This window comes from Mus caroli, chromosome 15 (genome assembly GCF_900094665.2).
Source record: "Mus caroli chromosome 15, CAROLI_EIJ_v1.1, whole genome shotgun sequence".
Lineage (NCBI taxonomy): Eukaryota > Metazoa > Chordata > Mammalia > Rodentia > Muridae > Mus > Mus caroli.
This window is the reverse complement of record NC_034584.1, coordinates 26,718,262-26,734,770: the sequence shown is the minus strand read 5'-3', so window position 1 is coordinate 26,734,770 and position 16,509 is coordinate 26,718,262. Positions and strand designations below refer to the sequence as shown.

General features: G+C 46.6%; 1 protein-coding gene across 4 annotated transcripts in view; it reads right to left on the bottom strand.

Annotated features, from left to right (window-relative positions):
- The window catches only part of Cmbl (carboxymethylenebutenolidase homolog), an 18,755-nt gene extending 3,035 nt beyond the window's left edge, over positions 1 to 15,720 (bottom strand). Inside the window, exons 1-5 of one of the 4 annotated variants that reach the window (XM_021183140.2) lie at positions 15,149 to 15,290; positions 11,777 to 12,646; positions 5,223 to 5,456; positions 3,265 to 3,372; positions 1,924 to 2,066 (exon numbers count right to left, since the gene is read on the bottom strand). In XM_021183140.2, the coding sequence (XP_021038799.1) occupies positions 1,924 to 2,066; positions 3,265 to 3,372; positions 5,223 to 5,437 (466 nt within the window). In that variant the 5' untranslated portion in view covers positions 5,438 to 5,456; positions 11,777 to 12,646; positions 15,149 to 15,290. Of the gene's footprint in view, positions 1 to 1,923; positions 2,067 to 3,264; positions 3,373 to 5,222; positions 5,457 to 11,776; positions 12,647 to 15,148; positions 15,291 to 15,546 lie in introns of those variants that run through there. The other 3 variants (XM_029469530.1, XM_021183141.2, XM_021183139.2) reach the window with 3 other exon arrangements.
- Between the last annotated feature and the right edge of the window lie 789 nt (positions 15,721 to 16,509).

Genomic DNA, 16,509 nt, shown 5'->3' with positions numbered 1-16,509 from the left:
TTTTTTTTTTTTTTTTTTTTTTTTTTTTTTTTTAATTTTTAGACAGTTTTATAAGAAGAACAACCATTGGACCAAGTTATTATTCAAACAGGACCCCAAAGAGACAGTGTCGACTCTACAGGTTATTGTATATGTTTTATTGCTCATCCTTGTCTGAACATCCTAAAGGTTAATTTGTGCAAAGCATTGCTCTGCCAGGCTTAGGGCAGCCCACTGTTGCCTTTGGTTGGAAAAAGCCAAGTCCATGTTCTGTTGGGAGAATGGGCAGGAAAGGGCTAGTGAGATGGCTCACTTGCCCCACAAGCCTAGGAACCTGAGATTGATCCCAGAACCCACATCAAGTTGTTCTCTGGCTTCCACACAGGCATTGTTGTGTGCAGTCACACATTATGCACACATACACATGATCAATGATTTTAAAAGATGAAAGGAAAAACAACTTTTTCCCTGCTTCCTGCCACGGTGAGAGCAGAGCTAAGTAACACACAGTGTCTCTCCCCCCGTGACTCCTCTCCAGAAGACAGTGAGCCATAGAAAGGATATCAGGGCTCCTCTTGACAAAGCCAGATAATAGGTCTGGACATTCATTCCTGCCGTAACCTGCCACTCACATGCACAGCAGCAGCCAGCAGGTGGCGCTAGAAAGGCATGCATCCAGGACCACCTTTTAATTTACCCATAGACACCATTGGCCCGACAATTGGCTGGCCTCGTACTAGTGATTTATTGCATTTGTTTTGTTGTGTGAGACTAGCTCTCACTATGTAGCCCATGCTCACCCAAAGTTTTCAATTCTGCTTCAGCCTCCCAAGTACTGGCGTCACAAGTAACATGCCTCACTTTATTTCCTTTTGTGTAAGAAAAAAAATTTTTTTTTCCTTAGTGCTAATAGAAGATGAAATACCATGTCCAGGAGTTCAAGCACCAGATAGAAACAGCTTGTGAATGTGTAACTTTGAAAGAGCACTAAAATATGTTTTTGGCATATTTTAGTCTGGATGCTCTTGAATTGTACATTCAGTGTGCTGTTTCTGTCAACCGATAAAGGGTTCTTATCTCATAGTTAAAACAACTTTGTTTCCTGTTGGCTAAAATGTAAATGTTGGGGCTGAAGAGATGGCTCGGCAGGTAAGAGCACTGGCTCCTCTTCCAGAGGACCCATATTCAATTCCCAGCACCCACATCGCGACTCACAACCATAAGCATAGAGGGGATCTGACAACCTCTTCTGGCCTCTGTAAGCACCAGGGCACACACATGGGCATAGACATGCATGCCCATACCAGATTTTTTAAAAATCTGCTGTCAGGCAGTGGTGGTACACGCCTTTAATTCCAGCACTCGGGAGGCAGAGGCAGGTAGGTTTCTGAGTCCGAGGCCAGCCTGCTCTGCAGAGTGAGTTCCAGGACAGCCAAGACTACACAGAGAAGTCCTGTCTCGAAAACAAAAACAAAAATCTGCTAATTAAAAAGAAAGTTAAAGTTGCTGTTTGTGGTTTGCGTACATGTGTGTGTGTGTGTATGAGCGCACATGAGTATGCACAGACTTGCTTGTGAACGGGTGCACATACACATCAGAGGTCAGATGACAACCTTGGACATGTTCCTAGGGAGTCTTTCCACCTAGATTTTTGAGACAGGATCTAGAACTTATCAAGTAGGCTAGGCAAAGTGACCAGTAAAGCCCAGAATATCACCTGTCCCTTTCTCCCTTAGCATGAGTTTTGGGGACCAAATTCAGCATCTCACACTTGCAAGACAAGAGCTATACTGACAGAGCTATCTCCCCAGCTCTATTTTTAGATTCTGAAAACCATGCTAAGCTGGTTTACCGCACGCCATCGGGTTTTGTATTGCAGCGTGGGAGAAGCCTGTCACTCAGCCTTCCCCTGCTTTCCCTGAGTAAAATGTGCTGGGCACTTACCATAGACAGACACCCCCGCCCTGATGTCCGGGTATGTCGTCATCACTTGGTGCACCACAACACCCCCCCAGCAGAAGCCCACAATGCCAATCTTCTGGGCATGACACTGTTGTCTCAGATACCTCAAGACAGCATCAACCTCCCTAGAACAGAAAGAGAAAGGCCTTGCAGACAGAGCTGCTAGGGCGGACCCTCCGGGTTGCTGGTAACTGGAATGTCTCAGTGAATAGTATTTGATGTTTGTGATTTCTCTGGTGGTGAGAACCAGAATTCCTAGAAAGGAGCTGCAACGTCAAGGCTCACTGACTGCTTAAAACTCAGTGGCTGTAAGGAGTCTGGGATGTTGCAGGTCTGGAGCCCGATCACAGTTTATCTTGAGCTATCTTTAGCCCATTAGTGAGCCATTCTTTGCCCCTGTGTGTTGGCTTGAACTCCTGTAATTAGCAGATAAAGTCAAACCTATCACCCTGATAAGTAGATAAAAGAAAAAAAAAAAACTTTGGAATGTATCAACTCAACAAAATTATGTACTCCACCAATCAAAGATCTAAGACTGCTATCAGATCGCATCTGGGTCTCATAGTTGAGATTACTCTGCTGCAATCACCCAATTAATCTTTCCACCAATGTCTTTGGAAAGTGTCTTGATTTTGAATCTGTCTTTGTTCTGTTACTATAAAACAACAACAACAATAGCAACAAGTTCATGGTAGAATGTAGAATTTGGGGTAAACTAAATATCTGCAGCTTATACCTGACCAATCAGAGAAGAGCAATCTCCTCATCAGAATGATGAGTTTTCAGGATGGACTACAGAGCCAACGGGAGTGTGGGATGGTGCTCTCCAGGTTGCTGGGAGAGAGGCTATGGACCAATGGGCTGCCTCTGAGGTGGGGGCTTTCCTGAGGATGAAGCCAGCATACAGGAAGTAGGGTGGAGCTGTGATGGACAGATGAGAGCTAGGCCACTTCCCACTTGATCCGAAACTACTTTCTTTGGTTCTATAAATCAATAGCTCTTTTAACTGCTGATCCACTTGGGATAGATGTTCTATCACTTGCAACCAAGGACTTAGGTAGATGCAGGACTTTGAATTCAACACTTCTAAGGAAGTGAGCAGCTGTGCTTGCTGGGGCAGTGTGGCAAAGAGCACGTGTCAGTCTCCATCCTATAGTGTGCTGGACCAAAACTCTTTCCCATCATGCTGTTGGAAGGACTTCATCTAGAGCCAAGTGAAGTCATGAGGGGGAGGGAGAGGGAGAGAGGGAAGGAGGGAGCTCAGCTTGTCTGTTCCCTCCCTGGGCTACATCCAGTACAAAACCAAGCCTCTTGGAAACTTACCGATTGACTTTTCTGGCATTTCTTGATTTCAACCACTCAGGGAAAGTGGACCAGTCACCAGCTGGGTCCCATGGCTCTTGACCCACAAAGAAGTCTGGGATAATAGTTCTGTAAAATATGGGCGTGAATCAACCTTTGAGTCACCTGGACTCAGTGTCCTGGTTTATTAGATACCATGTTGAGTTGCCAATTCTAGGCAGAGGGAAGGGAAAGCCTTGGCCACGAAGGCCATCCTTTGTTGCGACAGAGGTCATCTGCTGCAGGCCACATTGCCTCAGATTCCACAACTGCAAGTACATAGCTTCCAGCAGTTCTGGAGTGACCCTGCTCTAGCAAGTGAGAGGGCCATCAGCAGGGACACTTCTTAAGAGTGACTCCAGTGCAGGAGGGAAAACTAGACCTATGGGCAAAGGGTGTGTCCTGTCAAAGGTCCTGCCTCAATGGTCTTAGTTGGTCTTCTCAGCCAGCCCAGGACTCTCTTGGTCTTAGACACTGGCTTTGGCCAAAGGGCACCCCTGAGGAATATGAGGGCTCGCTCGTCACTGTGATTGAGTAATACGGTCCAGTGTCTGCCCAGGCTGGCAAACGGTTTCCTGCCCCAAGAGTAAGGTCCACAGCAGGTTCTAGAACAGGCTATGGGAAGAGTAAACAAGTGAAGGCTAATGCCTGAGGTTGTCCTCTAACCTCTAAATGCTCACAACGGTGAACATGAACCTTCAATCATACGCACATGTATATGTCATTGTATACACACACATCATGTAAAAGATCAAATGATAGCTCACCCAGCAATGGGCAACTCAGTCTGGAAATCACGGGCATCACTAATCCTAGTAACTTTACTTACTCTCAAGCAAGCTGAGCCTTGGCAGTGCAGCAGAGGGTCCCTTAAAACACAGCCACAGGTAGCTCGTTACTTTGGGAGACTGTGGCCCTAGCTCCATCCATCTTGACTTGGCTTTTAGAAGAACAACATGAATGAACTCCAGTGTGCAGTCCTACCTCTGTCCTCTCAAGACAAGCCCCTCTGCTGCACAGGGAGGCAGAGCACCAAGGCCCGAGCCTGACAGGCCAGGTTGAGGTCTCAGTACCTTGTACTGTAGAGAAAACTTGACAAGTAACTGACCACTTTTTTATCTCTCACACTTAAAAAAAAAAAGTATCTATTTTTATGAGTGTTTGTCTGCATACAGAGTGTGTACTACGTACATACCTGGTACCTGCAGAGGCCAGAAGATGGTGTCAGATCCCCTGTACCTAGTTACAGATAGCTGTGAGCTGCCATGTGTGTTGTCTGAACCAAACCTGGGTTTTCTGCCAAGTCGTCAAGTACTTGTAACCACTGAGCCATCTCTCCCGTCCCAGGGCTCACATTCTTGACCAGACCGACAGAAGTGTAGACTGTCCAGCCTCAGATGACTTGGGGGTAAGTAAATGAGAACCATGAACAGGCCAGAGCCCCAGAAGGTCTAGTTATCTTCCTGCCTGTGTTATATATCCTTGCTGTACCTAAGGACACTCCTACGACAAGCAGCTGCTTATGGTTCACCCAGAGCAACTGAGAACCTCTGTCTCCATGCCTTGACTTCCCAATCTGCAATATGGGGACGGTACTATCCATCCCTCCCAGGGCCACTAGAAGGGGAGGGTCCCTGTCCATGTTGGCTATGATAGGTATATTTGGAGGCTTCCCCAGGGAACTGTCCCACTCTCTGTAGGGCTGGGTACCCTGGGAACCTGATGTCCTGGGATTCTGTTGGGAAGAATTGGCTGTACAAGGTTAGAGTTAAATTTCAAAGGACAGTTCCCACGTCCCACCACGAATCATCGAGATAACAAAATAGGTAATGTAAACGATAATGTAACTCAAGCTGTGCTGGGTTTTGGTTTTGCCTTTCTGAAGCAGACCAAATGGACCACAGAAATCGACATGCATTTAAGCAAAGAGCAGAACTTACGTGTATCCATTTCCGGCAATCATGTCAGCCATATACCTGGTGTTGGGCAGCTGCCAGCCAAATATATCCTGGACGACAATCACGGCTTTGCCTGCATCCACAGGGGACCGGGTGACATATGCCTTGATGTGCTCAACCTGAACTTCCTGGCCCATGCCACCATACTCTAGTTTGTGACCAATGTCACATGGGCAAGGGTTAGCTTCGTTAGCCATTGGGGTCTTGACGTCAGGGCTATGGAGGGAATGGAATATTCATCACACGCTGAGTGATTCAGATCTAAGGATAATCTATACTAAATAAACTATAAATAAACTCAGTGGTGTGATGGCTAATGTGGATCAAACTGGAAATGTAGCTCAGTTGCTAGAGCAGCTCACTAGTGTGCATAAAGCCTGGAATTAGATCCCTGGGACTTCATAAACCAGGTATGGTAGTGCACACCTGTAAAACCAATGAAGTCAGGCAAGCATAGGGAATAGTTTAGCTACTTAGGACTCCACTTGGGTTGGGCTATGCACACACGTCTCTTCTAATAACATACCCAGCAGCCTGGAAACCTTACCTGTACATACTATGCATACATACCCTCTCTGAACAATGTCCATAGCAACCCTGTTAACACCAGGGCTTCCCCTGGCATCAGGCTATATATGCAACTCCTCAGAACAATGGAATACGTTTTTCCTTTCCTTAACAATCATCACACTAAGGTTCTAGTCCATCATGCTCCAGTTGAGTTACAGTAGGAGGGGATGATCTGGTTTCAACTGGTTTGTGGGGGCGATTGCAGTAAGGTAAACTGTATCTTCTAAATGAACTTAGAAAGAATCCTCTATTTGCCATCTTGTGCCTATTCATAACTGAGCATAATGTGCTAAAATCAAGTGCATTATGGGGAGGGACTTGCCCAATAAAAAAAAAAGATCATATAGCTTAATAGAGAAACAAAAACAACAACAACAAAAACATGGGTATAGTTGCCCAATTCCATCATTTGGGAGGCAGAGCAGGCAGATCTCTGCAAGTTTGAGCCCAGCCTGATCTACGTAGCTCCAGAACAGCAAGAGTAACAGTAAGACTCTGTTTCCAAAACAAAATGAAAACCACCCCAATCGTCCCCCTATTAACCAAACTCTCCCTCTTCTCAAACTCCACAAACAGAAGGCCCAAGCCATAACCAGGACCTTTAGGGCCCCTTTCAGCCCTATGCCCTGCTGTCACCCTTGATGGTGGATCTGACCTGTTCTGTTGCTTTGCTTTGTTTAAATAACATTCCCTTGATACTTGGAGATTGTGTGAACCTTGAATAAAAGACAGATAGCCTGAAACAAGACAGGCCCTGACCAGCATTTGGGAGGCAGAGGCAGGAAGATGAGAAGTTCAAGGTTATCATCAGCTACATCGCAAATCCGAGGCCAGCTTGGACTGTGTGTGAGAGAGACGCTGTCTCAAAACTAACTAGCTAAATATGACAAGGTCATCATAAAAACTCAGAAGCTTTGCAAATCAGTTACCATGGAAACAGTATGTTTAAAGGCCAGTAAGTCGGCAGAATGGGCTGCAGGGAACTCTCCAGTCTACACTGTGTGTATTCAGGAGGACGGAGGGAAAATGAGCTCAGCCTCAAGAGGAAACAGAGCAGACCTCCTGTGAGTCCACTTACGCTGGCTGCTGCAACAAAAGACAACTCAAAAGCACCCTGAAGACTGTGGACAGAGAAGCCCGTGATCAAAGCGGCAGAGCGACTGCAGTCTGCAGCAGGAACTCTTCCTGACCCACCGATGTCACCTCCTCCCTGTGCCCTCACACGGAAAGGATCAGACAGACAGTTCTCTGGATGCTCATAGTGGCCCTTGTGACTTTTCCCTCCCCACAGACCCCCATCTCCTGATAGCTCTGCTTTCAGAAATATGGTTGGTTCTGTGTAGTTACTTTGGAAGTATATGTACATTCAGATCTCACAAATCCTTCAAAGAGATGAACAAGAAGAAGAAACTAAAGGCATTAAACTCTGACTCCTGGAAGAGTTCTAAACCAGGTTCATATACAGTCAATGTGTAACACGCGCCACACACACACACACACACACACACACATACACACAGGGAGGGAGAGAGAGAGAGAGAACACAGGAATAAAGCAGAGGGTACAGAGGGGAGCAGAAGAGAGCAGTGGGGGAGGAAGACAAAAAGAAATTTTTAAAAAATATTTAAAAGATGTCCAGCACCTGAAGAATGTTACCCAAAGTTGTCTTCTGGCCTCTCCATGCATGTATACACACATGCACATGTACCGCATACAGACATACACATGCACAAAGAGATAAAAAACATAAAATAAAAAAAAATAATGTAAAACATCTGAAATTAGTGGTGAAATTCTTTGGAACCAAGCAGGGGTAAAAAACACAGGGGAGAGCCAGACATGGTGTCCAAGAGGCAGAAGCATGTGGATCTCTGTGAGTTTAAGGCCAGCCTGGTCTACGGTTCAAGTTCCAGGACAGACAGGGCTGTTACACGGAGAAACCCTGTCTCAGAAAACAAACAAAAACACCACACAGTCAGGGACTGTGTCCCAAGAAAGACTGTGAGGGACCAGAGGTTTTTCTTTTTTTTTTGTTTTTGTTATTAGAACTAAGAACTAAGAATCAGGGAGAAGCTAAAAGCAGGAGGGAAGCTGTCCTACATCCCCAGGCCTTGTGTTTCCAGCAGGATACTAGAGTCAGGAACAGGTGTCAGGTGGGCAGAAAGGCACAGCAGGGTACTGTGAGGTTATCCTAGAGGCTAGCAAGACATGACAGATGACCAGTTGACCCACGTGGGAAGGACAGACTGCCCAAGGAAGGAGCAACAGAAGCCACACAGAGAGGCCCAGGTGAGAAAACAAGTCACACAGAGCCTCTCCCAGCACAACAGAGGTCATCTCCCAAGCCTCCAAATCCAAGTAGAGAATGCAGAATTAGTCTGTTCTGTGCACATGCAGGAGAATACTTTTCCTTTAACACTAAACTACCATGGGGTTTCTTAAACGAGACTCCAAAGTCATAACCTCAAGAAAAAGATTAGTAAATTTCAATTTACTTTAGCCAACTGTTAAGGAAAAAAAACAAAAATGTCAGGGTTGGAGAGATGAGTCGGCAGTTAAGAGCTCTCACTGTTCTTGCGGAGGACCTGGGTTCAGTTCTCAGCACTTACATTACGTGGTCTGTAACTCCAGTTCCAGGGGATCTGAAGCCCTCTCTCTGATACTTAAAACATCAACACACATGCAGTGCACATAAGCACAGAGAGAGAGAGAGAGAGAGAGAGAGAGAGAGAGAGAGAGAGGGAGGGAGAGAGAGAGAGAGAGAGAGAGAGAGAGAGATGCTATATGACAGAGTCTTGTCTTTCATAGACTGAGGACATCTGTACAAATGAAGTGACCAGATGTTTGGGACTCAAAAAATCAGAATGAATAACAAGATTGAAAGGCAAAGGGTGTAGTAGCACACACCTTTAATCCCAGTACTCAGGAGGCACAATCGAGCAGATATCTTGAGTTGGAGGCCAGCCTGGGCTACATAGTAAGATGGTTGTCTGATAAAGATTTTAAAGGCTCCATAAAAAAAGAGATGTGTGTCTTGTAGAAAGTCAGAGATCCATGCACACTACCGCACATTAGTGAAGAAGCAAGGTTCCCAGTGGCACTCATGGTAACAACAATTGGATACAATGTAACTACACATCAAAAAGAAAATGTTTGTCACTATCACACATTAGTGAAGAAACAGGTTCTCAATGACCCGCATGGTAACAACAATTGGATACAATGTAACTACACATCAAAAAATGTTTGCTGTTTTCCCTTTTTTTAGAAAGGGTTACTCCCCTTAGACCAGGCTGGCCTCAAACTCAGGGATCTGCCTGTCTGTGCCTCCCCAGTGCTGGGATTAGAGATGTGCACCATCACACTGGGCTCAGTTGTGAATTTTTTTAGTCTCTAAATGTGACCTTAATTAAAACTACGGTCCTAGCAGATGCATCACACCAAGTGGGGTCAGCCCTCCCCAATGGGTGGTCTCCTCACAAGAATAGGGTTATCTGTACTTGCATATAGACATTCTGGAGAGACCACATGAAGAGACTGGACCACTGGAAGTCACAAGGAGCTGAGAGACATGGAAGGATTTTTTTTCTACACGTTTCAAAGGGAAGGTAGCTTTATCGATGTCGGACTTCTTGCTTCCAGAACTCCAGAGAATAAATATAGTAGTGCCGGGGGGAGACTAAGATGGCCCTCGATGGGTTTATATTGTGTTTCCCTGAAATCTTTCTTTCTTGTGTGTGTGTGTGCAAGAACATCTCAGCCCACGATGGCCTTACATTCACTCTGTAATCAAGGATGGCCTTGAACTTCTCTGTCTTTCCTGTCTGTGATTCCCAACTGCTAGGACTGCAGACATGCACCCCCAGGTCTGGCTCTAAAAACTTTCAATTTGTATATAGCATAACAAGGTAAGTGAGGTGTGATGGCAAATGCCTTAATCTCAGCACTCAGGAAGCAAAGGCAGGAGGAGTCCTGTGACTGTGAGACCAGCCTGGTCTATATAGTGAGCTGTAGGGCAAGCAGAGCTACATAGTGAGACCCTGTCTCAAAACGGGGGAAGGATATACATCAATATTAGGCTCTATGTCAGTGGTTCTCAACCTTCCTAATGCTGCAACCCTTTAATATAGGTCCTCATGTTGTGGGCCCCCAACCATAAAATTATTTCATTGTGACTTCATAACTGTAATTTTGCTAATGTTATTATAAATTGTAATATAAATACTGATATGCAGGATATCTAATCTGCAGGCCCCACTGGGTCTTGACCCACAGGTTCCAATCTCTGGGCTATATGTTGGGCTGATAAGGTGAGTGGTGAATGTTTTCTACTGAATATTGTTAGTGTTTCAAATTTACAGAGGGGAAGTGGAAGGGTTTTTTTGTTGTTGTTGTTCTGTTTTTTGGTTTGTTTGTTTGGTTTTTTTTTTCAAGACAGGGTTTCTCTGTGTAGCCCTGGCTGTTCTGGAACTCACTCTGTAGACCAGGCTAGCCTCGAACTCAGAAATCCACCTGCCTCTGCCTCCCAAGTGCTGGGATTAAAGGCGTGCGCCACCACTGCCCGGCTAGTGGAAGTTCTAAGAGAAAAGAAATTAAGAAGTTATTCAGCCAAACAAGACAAGTACTTTTCTGGGTTTTTCTGAGCTACTTACAGAATGATTACCAGTTAAACACGTCACAAGAAACCAGCATCAAGACCCATGCCCATTGCTACACTGTGCTGAGAAGAGATTCCAAGGCCAGACATAGGATGTATGCCTGTTATATCAGCTTTCTGCAGGCCGATACCAGATATGCTCGTTCGGGCTTTTCATCAACTTGATAAAAGCCAACGATGTTTGAGAAGAGGGAACTTCAGTTGAGAAAATGCCTCTATCAGATTGGCCTGGAGGCCGTCTGTGGGACATTATCTTGACTGATTGGGGGTGTGGGAGGACCATCTCTGGGCAGGTGTGATGGCTGGGTTTGAGTCAACAACAGAAGCTAAAATCATCAGAGAGGACATGAAAGCCAGATGTAAGGCATTTTCTAATTGGTAATCACTGGGTAAGGACCCAGCTCATTGTGCATTGTGGGTGCTGTCAGCCCTGGGCCAGTGGTCCTAGGTTCAATAAGAAAGCAAGCCAGGGAAGTAAGCCCATAAGCGGCATCCCTCCATGGCCTTTGCATCAGCTCTACCTCCAGGTTCCTCCATGATTTTTGTCATGGTGTTTTGTTGCAGCAATAGAAACTCTAGAACCATAGGGATTCTGGGGGTTAAGGGAAAGCTAGTCTTCCTCTCATGGGCGTCTGCAGTCTGCTTCTGAGCCTTTCTCTGCTTTAGCCTTCCACAGAAGCAAAGGGCCTGGGCTCAGGCCCCCCAAGACCTCTGGTGTTCCTCCTTTCCTCTAAGGCTTGGATTCCCATTGTTGGGTCTAATGTTTCCCCTTGACCCCCATGTTCCTATGAAAATGTCTTAGAAAGACCTCCTGAGGAGGACCAGTCTGCTCTGCCCTGTGCATTCGCCGAAGTGGGCAGACTTGAGGTAGCCTCTGTAAGAACTGGAGTCAGGCGAAGGCTACCTGTACACTGCTCTGGGCAGAGGAGGAAAGTGAATCTTCCAAAAAGAAAAAAGAAAAAAGTAAGCAAGCAAGCAGGCAGGCAGAGAAGGCAAGCAGAACAGGCAGAACAGACTCCACAACTTCTGCTTCAGATCCTGCTTTCAGGTTCTGACCTGATGAGTTAGTTCCTGTCCTGACTTCCCTCAGTGATCTGCTGTGATGTGAAAGTGTAAGTCAAATAAACCCTCTGCTCTCCAACTAGCTTCTGGTCCTGGTGTTTTATCATAGCCATAGAAAGTGAACTAGGACAGGGATTACAAGTTGACTTGGAAGCCAGCCTGGGTGAGAGACCGTGAGCAACCTATCTCAAAACAAAAGAAGAAAAAAAAGAAAAGAACGAACTGGTTCCGTGAGCTATTCTCTTACCTGGACTCTGCTGGGAAGACCCAAGGGAGTCTACGCTCCCCAAAGCTGCTGGCAACAGGCTCTTCTGACTTGAGCTCCAATTACAGAAGGAATTTTTACATCCAGGAGAGCCAAGTTTTTTCTCCCACGGAATGGGGTAGAGCCAACATAGGCCCAAGAACGCCACGTGTGGAAGCCTGGAGTCCTGCCCAGCTCTTCCCCACGGTCTCAACTGCTGAGTCCAGCCTGTGAGGCAGGAGCCAAGTGGGCTCTAGACTGGGTAGGCAATGCCTACCCACAGACTGGCCTGTGGGGGTTCAGGCTAAGACTCGGGAACACACGCTTGACCTTCGGCAGCCCACCTTTTCTGGGTCTGCCTTCAGGATTCTTGCTTTTCCCCATGACACATTTTTCTAAAAGACAAGCTTCAGGATAAAGCAAGGAACCTCACTCCCGCACAGATGAAAAATGATCAATGAGCCCGGTGGCCCCTAAAGCTAAGTCTCAAGGATCAAATGATCTGAATGGGGACAAACCAACCATGGGACTTCAGGCCTCCAAGCTCAAGTGCAGCACAAAGCAACTCTCAGTATTACCAAAGCCAACAAAACACAAGGTGACATTTATAGTTAGCTTAAGCAAATAAAGTACAATGACAAAGGGCCTCTGTGATAGATACATCTTTAGTCATGTGAAAAAAAGTCTACCATATTCCTCCCAGGCCTTTGCCATTCCTACAGAGATAACATGGACTCGCCAGGATATATCCCTTCATGCCCTTGCTTTCGGGTATTTTCACTTAGAATAGTTTATGCCGTTCTTTCTAGAAAGCCGCCTTGTGGAAGAACATTCTGTACTCTGATATGTCCATAGTCCATGGTACGTTCACACCTGGGGTGACAGGAGAGAAAGGGGGGAGATGCTGTAACTGACTGGAGCATGAGCCCTCAAGAAGGTGAGACAGACGGACAGACGAAGTTCACACGGATACAAAGTTTCTTCTCAATGGAAGCAAGAAGGAGATTGATTATAACAGACAGGAGGACACTATTTGGAAATCTCCCATCTTAACCAATAACCCGTGACCTACAAAGAATTGCAAAATTCAGATCCATGGGATAGAGCCAGGGAGTGAGCCACAGAGGGAGAGCACTCTGCGAGGAAGCGTGGTTTCTTCTGCACAGTTATCAGGTCCTTCATGGGAGTGGCAGGGTTCCTGTTCCTCTTGACTTGGGGCAGGCTCATTAACTGTGTGTTTGAGGCCACACACACCCTTAGAGCAAGTCCATAATCCCCACTGGCAGAGCCTCCTAAAGTCAGGGAACTTGTTGTGGGACCATTGCCCTAAGAACAACATCCTGATGATAATGTCTCTGACCAGAACCACAATGGCTATTGGCAGAAAGTACTAGATTCCCCCATAATTGTTCATGGGAGACACTGCAAATTTGTCAGTCACAGGCTTTTTCCTGTAGTAGAGCATTTGTTGCCCCTACCAGCCTGCCTCCCACAGGCAAATCTCTCTATAAATGACAAAGCAAAGGACAGAGTGGGCTGGGGTCATTCAGTTGGTGGAGAGAGTGCTCATCTGGCATGCATGAAGCCCTGGATTCAATCGCCAGACCTCAAATACAGCATGGTGGCATGGACCTGTAATCTGATCACTGAGGAGGTAAAAGGCATAAGTTCAGGGTTGCCCTTGGGTACACAAGGAGCTTGAGCACAACCTACATTCCTGTTGTAGGTGTGATGGGCAAATTTCAAGGGCCCCCTCACCTCCTCCAAGGGCCACCTCACCTCCTCCAAGGGCCACCTCACCTCCTCCAAGGGCCACCTCACCTCCACCAAGGGCTCCCTCATCCCCTCCAAGGGCTCCCTCATCCCCTCCAAGGGTTTTCCATGTCTCCTTTGTCATAGGTGTCATAGACACCTTCCTGGGGTCTTCCCTTGCTGGATCTAAGTCTGCTCTTTGTGACATCTTTCTCGAGTCTGCTAGGACATCCGTCCCTTCTGTCGTGACTACCATAACCCCTCGGCTGTTTACACCGGGATGAATGTTCACCTTTTGTGGAAGGCTGTCTTTTAGGAGCAGAACTCGATCACTTTCCCCGCCCCCTGGAAGTCAGACACAGCAAGAAACCACGTCTCAGAGTACAGATTTCCTGATTTAAAGCTCTGAGGATTGGTGTAGCTCAGAAGTCAGATCACACAATGAACTTGTCCAAAAGAAATATATATATATATATATATATATATATATATATATATATATATATAGAGAGAGAGAGAGAGAGAGAGAGAGAGAGAGCCTTAACAAGCTCAGAGTGCACAAACAAGATTGCAGCAGGAAGTACCTGCAAAAAGGAGTCACAGTCATGGGCTCAGAGTACAAGGGCAAGTTTGATCCTGTAGAAAGCTGGTGTTTAAGGAGGGAGGGGCTGGCGGTCTGCCAGGTTAAAGGTTGTAGAAACTTCACTGCACCTGATTTTGTGTCCTGCCCTGAGGAAGGCAGAGCCAACTCCTAGCCTTGAGTGACTCTGCGGTTCCCTCTCCCAAGTACTTAGTTTTCCTGACCATGTGCACAGTCTGCAGAAGGTCCATGGTTTGGACAGGGTTAGATAGAAAGCTAGACCTTAGCAGCACATAGAGACCTCTTTAACCATGCCAATCACTGCCATGCTTTTGGTCTGTTCTCTCTGTTGCAGGCCCAGCAGCTGTCCCGTGGTGTGTGTGTGCCCAGGGCTCCATTCTGACTACCTTGTTTTAAACTGACTCTGGGGACAACAGGTGGCCTTTTCTGTCAGCAAGTGGATATAAACTGCATCGGCCAGTCTCTTTAGGACCTGGGCCAGCCCCAGTGCCATGGAGTGTAAAACCACACTGTCTTGGCAAGATCCACCCACCATCTAGGATGTCATATTCTTATATGACAGCCTGTCTTTGCTTCTATCTACCCAGAAGAACTGTTGCCAGACGTGGGTACTGAGTTTAATGCAAATATGCTCAGTTTGTTCATGGTTCCATGTTCACAAAACAATAACAACAACAACAACAACAACAAAACAATACAATCAAAATGCCCAGCCTAAAAATAGTATTTAAGGGCAGGGAAGAAGGGTTCTTCTCAGGGACGTGAGTTTGACTACAAACTCTCAGCTGTTTTAAAAACAAACATCTGAATACCTACAGAAAAATATCCTCAGAAGTCAAGGGTGGGCACCTAGGGCTGGCTGTGGTCCTTGCCATTTTTGCCAGGACAGTATATATGGCAGCTCATTTTGGAAAATGATCCTGGAAGCGCCTCACATCTGCACCAGCAAAAGCTCTTTGCTTTCCTGCAAAGCCATGGGCAAGGTCCTGCAGGTTTGTCTGTCCCCAGCGACCAGCACCTACCTTGTCAAATGGTGAAGAGCAAGTCAGCAGAAGGCAGACGTCCTGGAGCTGACCCGGTAGGGAGGGACATGCAGAAGAAGGGAGGAGTCTCGGTCTGCACTGGAAGTGGACGCTGCTGTGGCAGTGTCCTGTATTCCCGGGAAAAGCCGGGGGGGGGGGGGGGGGGGGGGGGGGGGGGGAGGGGCAGGTCCGCAAGGACCGCGAGAAGGGACTGGCTCCGGGATGGAAGCAAGAGGGCAGGGTAGGAAGAGTGGTGATAGGAGGGAAACAGAGGCCTAAAGAGGCAGGGAGGGAGCCTGGCACACTGCCCCGGACCTGTCTACTGGGACGCATACTTCTCTGTGGTCAATCACAATCGGGCTATTTCAAGCAATAAGCTACTACATTTGTGTACTTACCCCCACTTACATATAATCTTCGTGTGGCTCGGGTCGTTTGTCTGCGAGGAAGGAAAGTAGTGAAAGAAAATGTCTCGAGAAAAGAAGATGGAGGCATCGCCCAGGGAAGGGCAATGAAACCAGTGTTAATTTTCCGGTGCTGTCTCTTGAAGATGTGGGTGCTGGCTCAAGGCCTTGCTCTGGGCAGGGCTTGTCCTCAGGGCAAACCAATAACACAAACCGTGCCTTTGCTGAGAAAGATGGATGGAATCTAAAGCCCATGAGCTCCGTTAAAAGTCTCAGGTGGGACAGGATTGCTCTCCCTGTTTCTGAAACTGTCAAAAGATGCATACAATGGAGTGAGGAAGCTGCCTCTTAGTGTTCCACAAAAGCAAAACATTTTTTCTAAGATGGAGAGGTCTTTTTTGTTTTCTGTTTTTTTGGGGTTTTTTTGTTTTGTTTTGTTTTTAATGTTGTCTTGTTGTTTGTTTTGGTGTTTGTGAGGGAGGCTCAGTTGTGTTTTTGCTTTCACTTATTTTTTAACTTTTAAAATGTATTTATTTGTATTTTTACGTATATCGGTACATTGGTGTTCTGCCTACATGCGTGTTCACGTGAGTGTAGACAGTTGTGAGCTGCCGTGTGGGTGCTGGGAATTGAACCCAGGTACTTTGGAAGAACAGCCAGTGCTCTTAACTGCTGAGCCATCTCCCCAAACCCCTATTTTTTAGTTTCATTTTATGTATATGGTCTTTTGCCTGCATGTATGTCAGCATGACTGGTGTCACCTGAGACCAGAGAGGGAAGTGGACCCCTGGGATTGAAGCTACACATCCAGATTGAACATGGCCAGCAAAAAAGACCGGGCCAAGAGAGGAGAGAGAAGACAGGAGAGTAGGAAGGAAGAGAAGAGAGGAGCAAGGAGGGGCGGGGCAAGAATGGAAAAAGCCAAGAGAGGGGCGGGGCAAAAGAGGAAAAAGCCAA